Source organism: Procambarus clarkii, chromosome 71 (genome assembly GCF_040958095.1).
Source record: "Procambarus clarkii isolate CNS0578487 chromosome 71, FALCON_Pclarkii_2.0, whole genome shotgun sequence".
In the NCBI taxonomy this organism is placed as follows: Eukaryota; Metazoa; Arthropoda; class Malacostraca; order Decapoda; family Cambaridae; genus Procambarus; species Procambarus clarkii.
In genome coordinates this window covers 12,837,156-12,851,273 of record NC_091220.1, presented here as the reverse complement: position 1 = coordinate 12,851,273, position 14,118 = coordinate 12,837,156, and the positions used below count along the sequence as shown (strand labels likewise).

General features: G+C 38.6%; 1 protein-coding gene across 8 annotated transcripts in view; it reads right to left on the bottom strand.

Annotated features, from left to right (window-relative positions):
• Positions 1-261: 261 nt before the first annotated feature.
• Positions 262-14,118, bottom strand: part of tna (tonalli) — a 156,174-nt gene continuing 142,317 nt past the window's right edge. For 5 of the 8 annotated variants that reach the window (XM_069312020.1, XM_069312014.1, XM_069312015.1 and 2 more), the window contains 10 exons: positions 12,735-12,919; positions 12,458-12,593; positions 11,934-12,144; positions 11,397-11,731; positions 10,968-11,254; positions 9,311-9,439; positions 8,326-8,696; positions 5,945-6,056; positions 3,349-3,587; positions 262-2,272 (listed from right to left, as the gene is read on the bottom strand). In XM_069312020.1, coding sequence (XP_069168121.1) covers positions 2,087-2,272; positions 3,349-3,587; positions 5,945-6,056; positions 8,326-8,696; positions 9,311-9,439; positions 10,968-11,254; positions 11,397-11,731; positions 11,934-12,144; positions 12,458-12,593; positions 12,735-12,919 — 2,191 coding nt within the window. In that variant the 3' untranslated portion in view covers positions 262-2,086. The remainder of the gene's footprint in view (positions 2,273-3,348; positions 3,588-5,944; positions 6,057-8,325; positions 8,697-9,310; positions 9,440-10,967; positions 11,255-11,396; positions 11,732-11,933; positions 12,145-12,457; positions 12,594-12,734; positions 12,920-14,118) is intronic. The other 3 variants (XM_069312018.1, XM_069312019.1, XM_069312021.1) reach the window with 1 other exon arrangement.

Here is a 14,118-nt window from a genome sequence, read left to right as displayed (position 1 = left end):
CCTGGCTTGGTGCCTTCTTTTGATAATTACTTACTTCTTATTACACAATACAGTACCTAAAAGTATAAATGCATAGTCAGTTTTACATACATTTGATATATTTTGTCCTTTTTTGAACAAATATTATGATGCTCTTTTGCAAACGTTTCTTCTAAAAGTCAATAAAACAAAATTTATTTAAGTAATAATATTCAAATAGAATGTATAAACATTGTGATTAAATCTCTTGAGTATGGTAGGATTAGCAGAAATAAAACAAGCTTTCTGAGTTAGAAACTATCTTTTAAGTTCTCTGGTACAGTTTACATGAGAAGTGATGGCTTACACAAACTCTTTGACAGTCACTAACAGTTTAAAAATTCATTGTATGAATTTCTCTAAATAACTTTAAAAATGACAATCTTGAGATCACAATGTTAAACCACTTTTCTTTGTACACAGTACATAAAAACACTTTCAGTGATTCTGTATAAGTGCATAAATCTATCTTCATAAAAATTAAACATTTCATTTAAGCTTGAGTACACTTGACGGTCAACAGAGTATGCATGAAGCCTTCTGGCTCTGGTTTCAGAAGAAAATGAGATGCTTGGTGAGTAACAAAAAATATTCTTAATCATAGATAGGAACACAGTTTGAATGAGGATTTAAGATGCACTCAAGTGTCAGAGATGTACAAAAAAAAAAACTGACTGACACAAAAGGTAACATATGAGAAATCTTCTGAAACCAAAGTCGGTTTAATAGCCAGGTTGAGGTTTTGACTCCCCCGTTCTGCAACAAGTCAGCCCCAAAGTCTAGACTTGCTCAGGTTTTGGGAAGGAGTCAATAATTGCAGTGGTGTACTGTATGTGATGGTGTATTCTACAGGTCATGTTGGTGAAGACGGAGCGAGGGATTAAAGCTTAGACAATGCGCAGGACTCTAAGGGCGAGACCAGTGAGATAAATAAAAGGACATTTTCTGTACACAGCTATTTACACAAATTAGGCTGACAGGCACACAGGAGTACCCTATAAATAAATGCAATAATTCGTCTAGACAATAAACCACCCATAAACCTGTGCAGCCAGAAATATCACACTTCATTCACAACAACACTCAGAGAAATTTCTTGGGACTCAGTCGCAGTTGCACAAATGCACACCCCCTTTTCCTGAATAATGTCAACTTAATAAACATCTTGCATTAATGCTGTGACATTCATTCAGACAGATTCAGCCTCTCATTTGGGTGTTTTGAGAGTTGTATTTACATGCGCTTGGGGACCTACGGAGATACATGCTTCTCTTCATGTCACTGTTATGGTCTACAACTCAGAACAACCAACATGGACTAAAATTGCAAGTTCCTAATTAAGACAATATTATGCACATTGTCATTTTGATGTCATGATTGATTTTGAAACAGCACTACTGTGGACATCATTGCATAGCCACAATAATTATTCTACGAAACTTGTCAACCTAACTACTCAACTGGGATAACCTCCATGGTGTCCATTGGAGCTAAACATGAAAAGAACTGTTTTGCTACTTTTGCAATATAACCTCTCGTCTGACATACCCCAGTGTGAGGATATATTCTGTGTTGCAAATATGAGGGAATCTTGCTTGATAAATGGTCATTACAATGATTTGCACTGGTCATTTCTAAGTATTGGAATATGCTTCACTATGGTCTGACTACAAAACTCGTACTGCGGCAACAGGTTTGCCCGACACATCATAGTGCACATTTTTGTTGCATGGCTCCTTGTCCGGATGTGCGTTGTTGACTTGTGCTCACACAACACATCAAACATGTATCATTAGTCTCACTGCTTAAGATTGTTTTACCCCCATAATTTTCTCTTGAATGAAGACTGTGAAGTACAAGTCCACTGAGATACCTGCATATGAACAATAGTTTCTCTCAAATCTAGTTTGAGTATCACAGTTCTTCAAATTTTCTGTATATTAAACTTTAAATTCACAACTGTTTCACTGACTGCAGTCAGTCAAACACAATCACAAACACAGATAACCAAATATCCAAGCACCTGAATTCTTTCTTTAACTCTGCCGCAGCCAACTCGAGAGCCGTACTACTCAAACAGGGCAAGTATATCATCTGTGTCGGGAGCAGAGGAGAGACCAGCACCAGCAGGAGTATTACCCGCTCCTTGGCCTTGCGACGACGCTCCGGAGGATGGCGGAGTGTTGTAGTCGGGTTGTTCCAAGTATGACAGCAGCTCTAAAGGATCCATGGGGTCCACACCACTATTAAACACCTGTTGAGAAATAAAAAGTTAATATTAGTTTTATGATACTTTGTGAGTGCCAATATGTTACTGGAATAAATGTACAATATGAACATACCCCAAAAAAACTCAAAATACAATCAATGAGGGCAGAGAGAATTTAAAGCACTGCAGATCTTTAATTCAAAATAACTTAATTGAATTCAATTCAATTTAATTCGACAATTTAAATTACTTTTGTATAACAATTAATTATATTTTTAGACAAATAGCTTATTCCTATACTGTACAATATTAATCTTTATTTTGGTAAACCAAGTTATACTGTATATTTTTGAAGAAACTCCTTGATTATTGGTTTGACCATCATAAAAGCAAATAAATGGCAGCTGTTTGACTATTGTGCAGCAAGACGATATTCTTGTTTGCACTGAGAAGTAAGACTGTAAAGAGAGTGTGGCCTTAATAGGCACAGACAAGTCACACATTGTTTTTTTTCATCCCTTTCAAAGTAAAGCACAAGGGGAAACGAAGGCCAAACCACACACCAGAAGACGAGGAGATGACAATGTTTCAGTCAGTCTTGGACCATTAACACAATCTACTTTTTTTTTTTTTTTGAGATATATACAAGACTTGTTACATTCTTGTGCAGCCACTAGTCCGCGTAGCATTTCGGGCAGGTCCCTGGAATACGATCCCCGCCGCGAAGAATCGTTTTTACAACCAAGTACTCATTTTACTGTTGAGTTAAACAGAGGCTACAGTTAAGGATTTGTGCGCAGTAAATCCTCCCCGGCCAGGATACGAACCCATGACAAAGCGCTCGCGGAACGCCAGGCGAGTGTCTTACCACTACACCACGGTGACTGGTAAATTATCTACTTGATAATGGTTCAAGACAGACTGAAACATCATTGTCTCTTCTTCTTCTATGGTGTGGTTGTGGTCATCGTCTCTTCAACCACGTTATTGTCACTCATCGTATGCAAAGGGAAAACATAATAAAATAAAGAATGGGAAAATAGTATTTGATATAAAATCAACATGGATTTTGCTCTTAAATTTTCCTTCACTATACAGAGGTTAAAAATATTAACACTTACACTCACGTCCAACCCATCTTGCCCTGACCCGTCTCCATCTAAAGGATCGAAACTGAGCGTCGGAAGGTCGTTCATTTCATTGCAGGTGTTGTGTGTGTCCGTGTTGCTCGTACTGTTGCTGCTGCTATTACTAGTATTACTATTATTATTACTACTATTATTACTATTATTATTGTTACTATTAATGTTTGTGGTGGTAGTGGTGGTGGTGGTGCTGTTGCATGTGTTGGTGCAGGTACCTGAAATATAAGTATGATGCATTTAATTTTTATGCACAATAAAGCAGTAGTTTTCTGGAGTATTTTAGGTAATTTAGAAAAATGAGTAATTAATCCGAGACACTGACAGAGCTAAATAAAGATGGCTGAAATGTGGAATACTTTACATTTGTCTAATGAATCAAACAATGGGCATCAAAGTTGTACATACTTTGTTTTAACAGTTTTACGTCCCATAACATGTCACCGTATATTTAATATCATAAAGACTGATGTTTTAGTCAAATGAATTTTGGGGTTCAATTCCTGAGCCCACTATGTGCTTTTGTAACCTTTTCAACTATCTTGAGGTTATCTTGAGGTTATCTTGAGATGACTTCGGGGCTTTAGTGTCCCCGCGGCCCGGTCCTCGACCAGGCCTCCACCCCCAGGAAGCAGCCCGTGACAGCTGACTAACACCCAGGTACCTATTTTACTGCTAGGTAACAGTATCACCCAAAGGATGGGTATTTGGTGCAAAATTAGTGAAATGAACTAAGCTTTCATACTTTTTCCATTTCCAAGAGGTGATCATGAATTAAGAACATGCTTTATAACTTTGTAATGTGTCGGCAAGAATGCTTACTGTGTAATGCTGTGCCACTTCCTACAGACATACCCTTCAGTATAACAACTCAAAAACTATTTCTCATGTATTCAAAGCATTTGCTAATGTTGAACACACAGTACCAAGTTTTTTAAACAATAAATGAATGAAACTTTTGATCTTGGGGGAACTATAATGTGCTGGAAATATTTAACCTGGGAAATGATGATTTCTGCTAAATTCATCATGATTATTCTTTCTAAATTAACTAATTTCTAAATTAAATAACATGAATGTTCCTATGCATGTTATATATATATATATATATACAAAATTATAATTTAGTATTATTATTATTTTACTGTTATTATTATTATTATTATTAAGAAAATCTTGGAGCATCTTGGGGATTTGAACCAGCGTTCTACTGAATACCAGACTTAACCCACTTGGCAACAACAGGACAAAAGCTATTCAACCTGGGACACTACTGAGTCCACTAAAGTAGTCTGGCACTACGAATTGCCCACCTGCACTCTGGTGTGAGTTTTCCATCAATGCTCCCTACAGAACACAAAAAAAAATTCACAATGATATAAAATATAAATGAGAAAACCAGGTTTCTTTGTGTTCTAAAGGGAGCACTGATGGAGAACTCCATTACCCACACCAGAGTTCTTCTTCTTGAGGTTATCTTGAGATGATTTCGGGGCTTTTAGTGTCCCTGCAGCCCGGTCTTCGACCAGGCCTCCACCCCCAGGAAGCAGCTCGTGACAGCTGACTAACACCCAGGTACCTATTTTACTGCTAGGTAACAGGGGCATAGGGTGAAAGAAACTCTGCCCATTGTTTCTCGCCGGCGCCTGGGATCGAACCCAGGACCACAGGATCACAAGTCCAGTGTGCTGTCCGCTCGGCCGACCGGCTCCCGGCCCTGCCCGAGTGCAGGCGGGCTATTTGTAAAATCTGGTTGTGGCACCAACTGACTACCTTAGTGGACTCAGTAGTGTCCCAGGTTGAATAGACTTTGTCCTGTCGAGGCCTAGTGGGTTAAGTCTGGTATTTACCAGAATACTGGTTCAAATGCCACACTGCTCCAACTGATTCTTTCAGTAATTTTTAACATTATTGTGATTTTTAAATTATTATTATTACATAGAGAGTAATCACACTAACATGACTGCATCAATGAGAAAATCCGTAGGAGCCGTGATGAGGGTTCGAACCTATGCGGTACCATGTCGTGGTCTAGTCGCTAGAGCATGTGCATGGGAACACCTACTGCATAAGTTCGAACCCTCATCACGATTTCTATGAATTTTCTCATTATTATTATTATTATTATTATTATTATTATTATTATTTATGGGATTGTAGAAATAGAGAGTAAAACAAACACTCACGAGGAGCTTAATAACAACAACACACAGAAATCACATTAACGTGATATATATCAATGAGAAACTCCACTAGGACTATAGGTGGCGCGAATCTACGACACAGACATTGCCAAACCACACACTCTACCAACTAGACCACCACTGACCTGTAAAAGTCATACAACCGGATTCCTACTGAAATCACAGGAAGTCATGAGGCCCCTCAGGTAGGCCCCTTTCAGTAAGAATCCGGTTGTATGACTTTTATAGGTTAGTGGTGGTCTAGTCGGTAGAGTACGAGACTGGCAATATTGGTGTCGTAGGTTCGCACCCACCTATAGTCCCAGTGGACTTTCTCAACAACAACAACAACAAAACAGCCACAACAGCCGCACATGTTAATATGAACTTACCTGCAGAAGGGACACTAGGGGGTCCCCCCACACCACCAGGAGTGTGGGGCGTGTGAGGGGTGTGAGGAGTGTGTGGGGTATGAGGCATTCCAGGTCCACTGCTCACACTTGGCTACAAAAAAAATTCATTCATTAGTTGAATTATATTGTGCGATAATGGTCTTGGAAAAGTTTCACTCGTTTATAATTTCAAATTGAGTGAAACTGACAGCTGCAGACCAAAAATTGAAACTCATAATTTGCTACAAAACAAAGGGGACTGCTGATTTAATACTTAACAATAGCCTGCAATAAACAATATAACCCTCTGTGAAAAGCAAATGTGGTATACCAATATACAGGCCCCAATGAAGAATGTCACCTTCGATCTACTTATACTGGTATGACCACCATAAACATTTAAAAAAGACTGACTTGCCATCTGCAAGCTGGTGCTCTTAGAAACTATATGCAAAGTGAACATAACACAACACACACTACTCACTAGGAACATATTAGTAGATAATACAAAAACCCTGGAATCTACCACTGACCAAAGAAGACTGAAAATCCTGGAAGCTATACTTATAAGAAAAAAAAGACCTACTTTAAATATTCAGAATAACAACTTTGCTAGCCTGTGCCGACACTCAGATCCAGGTCTCGCTAAACATCACCAGGTAACGGTGACATCTCAACCGAGGTCTCCTTACCCACTGAGAGTACCAGTGTTTTATGCAATGCCTTACCCAATGTTTGATTGGATCTTTATCCTTATTCTTATTTCATTCCTCTATCCCTTGCCCTATGTTTGAATGCCCCAATATTCCTTCGACCCTTCACCTAACCCCATACAACTTCACCCATCCCACATGTGTATTTAACCCAAAATTACCCCTTATGTATTCATTCTTTACCTGAAGGTGTTCCAGAGTGAAATGAAACATTGTATAAAATAAATCATTCAATAATTACTAGTTTCTTTACAATGAATTTTGGTAACTTGATTGCTCTTCTTAATGCTGATACTAAAAAAATAGTTAGAAGCATTGAAAGCTTACATTATAAGATCAACAATGCCAGTAATGTGTTATATATATATACACAGAAGCGACTACTGTTTCTACATTCTACCCAAACAAGGCAAACGAATAAATGCAGTGATAATTAACCAAATATATTTGGTTAAATATTTATTTCTCAATATGGTGAGGGGAGAATGAGGGATTAAAGAAAGATTCTGAAATTAAGAAAACCCGAGACGAACCAATTCAAAGTACCGTTTGAAAGAGGTAGAAGTAGAAAAAATAATGCAAAAGATAGTCTGCGAAGGGTGAACAACCCTAGCTCCATCACTTGATAGTCATCAATGCAGCTCACGCTATCTGAGGTCCCGACACACAACCTGTCTCACTTATGCACCTGCTGCTGCACAGGTTGTACATCCATCTATGTTGGGACCTCTACACAACGTTTTGAAATTAAGTGGTGTGGTTTTCCATGGAACAATTGTCCAGTACTGAACATTTTTTGATTCTGCATTGTGGCCTAGGTTGCCATCTGGTAGTAACTGAGCAAATTGGAGCTGGGTTTGTTCACTTGTTCCAAACTACAATTTGAAATGCTTTCCTTACTTTATCTCTTTCTTTCAAACAATGGTTTGTTTAGTTTTGCCTATAGACTTTTAGTTTTCTTCAGTCTTTGGGTCTATCTCTGATCCTCATTCTTTATTCACCTCATTGAAAGAATTCTATTCCTGGTTCCTGGTAGATGTGCTCAGGTCTCAGAGGTCCAGTACAATTTTAAGGGTTGGTGGTACGAGTGCTCAACCTCCAGGGAGCTACTGAGGGGCCGACCAAAAATTGGCGTTTCGTTACATTCCATGCATGACATTATAAAAGCTAGTACATGCATGACATTATAAAAGCTAGTACGTAGGTATATATTACAAGCACGTAAGTACAGTATATATTATAAGCTTGTGAATATATTAGAAGCTAGTGGGTATACATTAGAAGTTAGTGGTTATACATGATAGGCAGGCATATAAGCTAGTGGGCATGTATTACAAGCTAGCACGTATACAGTTCTACAAAAGCTAGCTATAACTGAACTAGCAACTATAAGAACTCTCTCAGCAAAAAGTTTGAGCTTGGAGCCAATGGATGACTAATCTCAAACAATAAACCCATCCTGCCATAATACCCGAGTGTACGGTAAACATTTGAGGCCATTCAGGCTGCATAGTTCATTGTGTTAACTATACAGCCATACTATAACTATACTTCTAGTTAATTTTGGCCATCTTTTATTTTGTTACAGCTTTCCATTACAGTATATCCTTAGGGCAAGCTTAATACTGTACTGTATTAGTTTTATTGGTGATTACTAAGGACAATTACCTGTGTTGTGGTTGATGCTGGTGTGGTGGATGTGGTTGTGGCAGTGGTGGTGGTGCAAATGGGTTGCGACGAGGATGCTGACGTTGTTGTGGCAGTGGAGCCTGTGGTGAGAGTACAATTGGAGGTAGTAGTGGAGGTGGAGGGTGCAGGTGGTCCCATCTGGGGCACCATCTGGTCCTTAACAGATTTTTCCATGGCACCCAAGGGATCCATTTTGCTCACAGATTCACTAAGTTGGGACAGAGGTCCTCCGCCTCTCGTGAAGTCCGGTGAACTCAAGTCAAATTGGGAGGTGGATCTGGACATTCCAGAACCACTACTGCCACTGTTACTCATGTTCATCATATTCATCATAGAGCCATTGTTGATGCCTGCAAGAGAATGCATTTATCACATTATAATGTGACATTATCTCACGCATATACTTGGTATCACGTGATTATGCGTGATCTGTGGCTGAGCATACAGTGTACGACTCACAGCCTAGAGGTAACTCTCACCAGTGCTCCTTGTAATATCTGTTTCATGACAAATAAAATTATATATACCAGTGCATATATATATACGGTATATAAATATATATATTTATTTATTTATTTAGTTAACATTTACCTTACCTTATTTGCACACTTATAAGCTGCTCCTAATTATAAGCCACAGGGGTAAATTTTGAACATATTTCCAACAATATAATCTTTATCTCAATCCTACACTGTAGCCTGGAGTTGAGCCATCCCTTTAAAACCCCCAAATAAAATTTACATTCACATTGAAGATTGTTCTTAACATAGGAGATACACATACTGTAGCATTGGGCAGCAAAAAAAAAAAAAGAAAAAGAAAAAAGAGATGCCTCAGATGGCTTAATGCAGTATATTCCTCTTAACAATCACCTGCAGCATTCCCCATTACTAAGCAGGCTACACCTTCCTTTGGAGCCATAGTAAAGGGAAAGTTCTATTTCAGAGAAGCATCCAGGGCTTACATGGAAAAGTTGAAGAGTCGGGAGTAATGTCTGCGGTGTCCTTCCCAGGACTCGACTGTCGTCGTGAGTCTTGCGACTGGTGAACATGCTCTCCAGCGTTGCCAGGCAATGGAGTTGCCATTTGTGATACTGTATATAGTTAGGCGAAAACAATTATATCTTATCTGAATTTCAAACGCTTTCATAGTGGCTTGATGATGTATTATTTAAGGTATCTGAAGAATTAACAAGCCTTCCTAAGACTTTTTTGTTCCAGTTACATGAAATTAGATGGCAAATTGTTACAAGCATTTGTCATGTACTGTACAAAGATTTATACACTTACCATCATAAGTCTACCATACAAATATAAATATGTGTAAACTTAAGAAGAAACTTAAATGGTTAAGTTAACTTATTTCCGTTAAAACTTTACAAAGATTTTTTATTCGTATGGCAGACTTATGAGGGGTAGGTGTATAAATCTATGTAAAGACCATGGTAAATAACTGAAATATCCTATTAGTATTCTTAAGCCTTAAACTTCAAGTCAGTGCCATGTGCACAAGAAAATACTCTACTGTACAGTATTATTTTAAACTTTGATTTATGAACCATTGTTGATACCTGGTTGATGGGTATGAGAGACTGGCCATGCCTCTGCCTCATCTACGGCATGAGTAATTCAACTAATCCAGGAATTATTTTTGTTTTACAACAAGAAATATATTTTGTAACCTTGAAGTCTTTATGCAGTGATAATGATCTTGAGGTGGTGGCCAACGGTGGGTGAGGTGGTGACCAACGGTGGGTGAGGTGGTGGCCAACGGTGGGTGAGGTGGTGACCTATGGTAGGTGAGGTGGTGACCTATGGTAGGTGAGGTGGTGACCTATGGTAGGTGAGGTGGTGACCTACGGTAGATGAGATGGTGACCTATATTGTGCAAGGTGGTGACCTATGTTGTGCAAGGTGGTGACCTATGGTGGGTAAGGTGGTAACTCACAGTAGGTGAAGTAGTGATCAATAGTGGGAGAGGTGGGGACTTACAGTGGGTGAGGTGGTAGGTGACGAAGTGACTTGCAGTGGTGTAAGGCAGGGTTGTAATACTGACATAATTATACAAAGAATTTACATTCATTTTCCAAAACAGTTCCATGCCATATTCAAATTATTCGTCTTGGGCCATTCATGTGTTTGGCGGAGGCAACATTAATGTGGATGCAAAATATTCCGAGTACGTGAGCCAGTCTCCAGTAACGAACAGTGTCATTTACAGTGGGCGAAGCAGTAATTTATGGTGGGTGAGGTGGTGATTTACAATGGGTGAGGCAGCAATGACTTATGGTGAGGTGGTAACAGTGGAGGAACAGACCATCTGGGTGAAAGCAACTAGCGAGGGATAGTAGTACAGCCCACATAAATATGTTTGTGAGATTTGCATTTGACTGAACACCACACTTTCATCTTTTCCATTAACAACAAAAATTATAATAACAGGTGCAGCTTATAATTGTGCAAATACAGTACATATATCCAAATCAGAGAACATTTTACAATATATTTTTTCTAGGTCATCTAGAAAAAGCTAGTACAGCATACAAGGTCATCATTCATGTAATTTTATATCTTCTAAACATAAAATGTAATAGCCATATTTCTAGCATTTGTTGGACTTACTGTTCATGTCTGGAGGAACATACGGGCTCATGGACTGTCCCATATCAATGTTGCTCATAGTGGGTAGGGTCATACTCCCTGGAGACATTGCCTTGTTCCACCGCTTCATACACGTGTCCGAGTCTTCATCTTTGACCCCAGGAGTGCCTGGCATACCCGAAGAACTCGTTGCTCTCCAAGATGCCGAGGAATCCATAGTGACCTCATCCACAGGAGAGTTAGCTAGGGTGGTGATAATTCCCCATATGTACTGATCAACCTCTAGGCCTTCCAGGTAGGCTGTTTTGCTGGGAAGACAAAATATTATTAGGTTCTTGCTTTTAGTTCATGATTTTTTTAGTGACATACAATAGTCATTACATACATGAGGAAAATTTGCAAAAATTGCACAATTTCAAGTGAAATACAGTACTCATTGATTTAACCTACTTGCAAACTGGGCATCGCCATGACCCTCTTTCACAGTTCATTTGTAAGTATGACTCTAGGTCAAAACATTGTATGTGCTTGCAATCATGGCCTCTTGCTGGTAGTGTTATCCGCTTGAATGTGATGGGACACTTGAGGGAGATTTTGATAGCCGTTTGTTCCACACCATCACCGTCCGAGCTACTTAAAGAACCACTCGAGGCAGCAACAGAATTAAAGTTTCGCTTGATTTTGGTAACACAGTGTTCAGCAGGTAACATTCGCTTTCGTAACAACCCTTGCAAAACAGACCTGACGCTTGGTCTATGCACCAACTGAAGTACAAAGAGATGGGACTGGAAAGAAAATATAAAATAAACATCAGACACAAATTACCTTCCATAAAAAAAACACTGCAGATGAAAATTAAATGTCAAATGCATTCTTATGCAAATAATAACACATGGCATTGGTATCCCACAGATAGTTAGCTAGTATAGCAGCTGCAATAAATGGCTAAAAATTAGAACAATTAAAAAATCGTATGTATTAACTCACACAGCAACATGCAGTAACGGTAATTTGAATAGTGTTTCTTCCTGGCTGACACACAGCTTTAATATACAGTGGTTTGTGTGATGTTTTCTGCTCTCCTCGGTCAATGCTTAGAGGCGTAGCATTGACAGAAACCTGAACACTGGCGGGCCAGTTTGTATTCATTTGTCGATCTTCATGATGGAAACATTTCAGCTGCAGCTCTAAATCTGATCTGTAAAAGAGATAAAAAAATATTAGTAGGTATTCTAAATCAAATCCGATGATGCCTGCAGACTACTATCATAACATTGATGACTCTGCCAGCAGACTTCTCTACAATGATAACAGTGACAGCTTTGCGAGCAGACTTCTCTACTACGATAACACTGATAATTTTACCACTAAACGGTATAACTCTTCATGTACATTACTGAGAAATTATAATGTTTTAAATTCTCTGATGCTAAATAATATTAGAACTAAAATAAAACCAGCTGTAAGGTGCTATAATTTGCACAACAGTAGATGGACAGCAGCTAGCATACCTGAACATTAAGGTTTGATATACGGTGGGTTTGAGGTGGAAGACGTGATTGGAAACGGCTAAGTTATGTTCCAATCTGAAAGGCTGTAGGACAATCCCGTCTCGAACAGGGAAAGTGAGCCGTAATTCATCATCTTCTGGAAATCAAAAACAAAATTAATACAGTAAAGGAGAAGTATATGTAAATATTTCATATATAGTATTATGCTTCAACTGGATATCCATGGCAACTGTCGTAGCTTAAATACAGTAGCTCAAAAGATAATGATACAACTTACTTTGGAACATCAAGGGTTTTAGTTCGGACAAGTCAGGTTTGACATCGCCTTGATTAGCATACGGTGGGCTCATATACGGAGTGAGTGGAGGTGTGGGGTTGCCAGGGATGGGCGAGTGCTGGTAGCTACCCCCCACACTCCCCACATTCCCCACACTTGCAGATGCAGTTGCTGCACTCATATTCCTGTCAAAGCATTTAAGAACCAGTTGAAAATACTGTACTTAGATTTTTGTTAAGATGTATAAAGAATAAAATGGTACATACAGTATTTAAAAATTTCTTTACAATGAACAAGTACACATGATGCAGATAATTTGATAGGCTAGATCTCCCTTTTACATTCATAAAAAAAGCATTAGTTGACATATTTCCATATTTTATCTATACTGTACATGCCATATTGCCTGCATGACAACTCTGCTGTTTAGATATTAATTCTAACAATGTGGATGTGTTTCTCATATTGTTCATTGTCTAACTAAAAACATTTATCTTTATTTTACTGCTATGTCCAAGTCTCTTTGGCTTCCCCAAATCTCTTATATGTATACTTATTCACTTTGGTGTTCCTTGAGGGCTATCATCCTCACACTGAATCTCACCCTGTCAGAGTAAAAGAGACAAATGTATGTGAATGCATGTGTGTGTGTGTGTGTGTATGTATATGTATGTGTATAAAGTATATATGGAAGCTGATCAGAATTACATTTCACCTTTGTAAATGCACATTAATGACACTATGTAAAAGACACATCGAACACTTTATGTAGGGCATACGTAAATCTGTGTATGTATTTACGTATGTAGGTTAGCTTAGCATTTTAAAAGCACCAAATCACTTTCTGTGGTTGATTGTTCAATAAACCCTGAACTATATGTTTAACACATCTCTAGCCCTGTCCATGGAGGACAGAAGAAAATGTATATATGCTGGCTAGCATTGTAACTGTGTGGCCACGTCTTTGGTAGAAAATAATAAAAAAAAAAAAACTGGTGCTCCTGCACCTCTGCTATACACAGTCATCCATTATCCTATTACTGTATTTATCTTCCCTTCCTGTTGACTGCAGCATTTTAAACCATTTCTAACCTGCTTTAAAACCTGACATCCTATAACTTGCCTTTTGTCCCTCCCCCCCCCACCCTACACCTTGTTCTGTAATTTTTTGTTTACAATTCAAAATAATATTTTTTCTCTTTTATATTTATAATACAATAGCTCAGATTGGTTTAATGGGGTACAACAAGTCATGATGCACTCAAGCACCCTCCATAGAGACTCAACACCCCCCAGCAGTAATGAACACAATATGAGTATTGGACACACTGCAGATGTTTTAACGAATAACTTAAGGGTGTCAGATCACTGCTATAGCATTGAC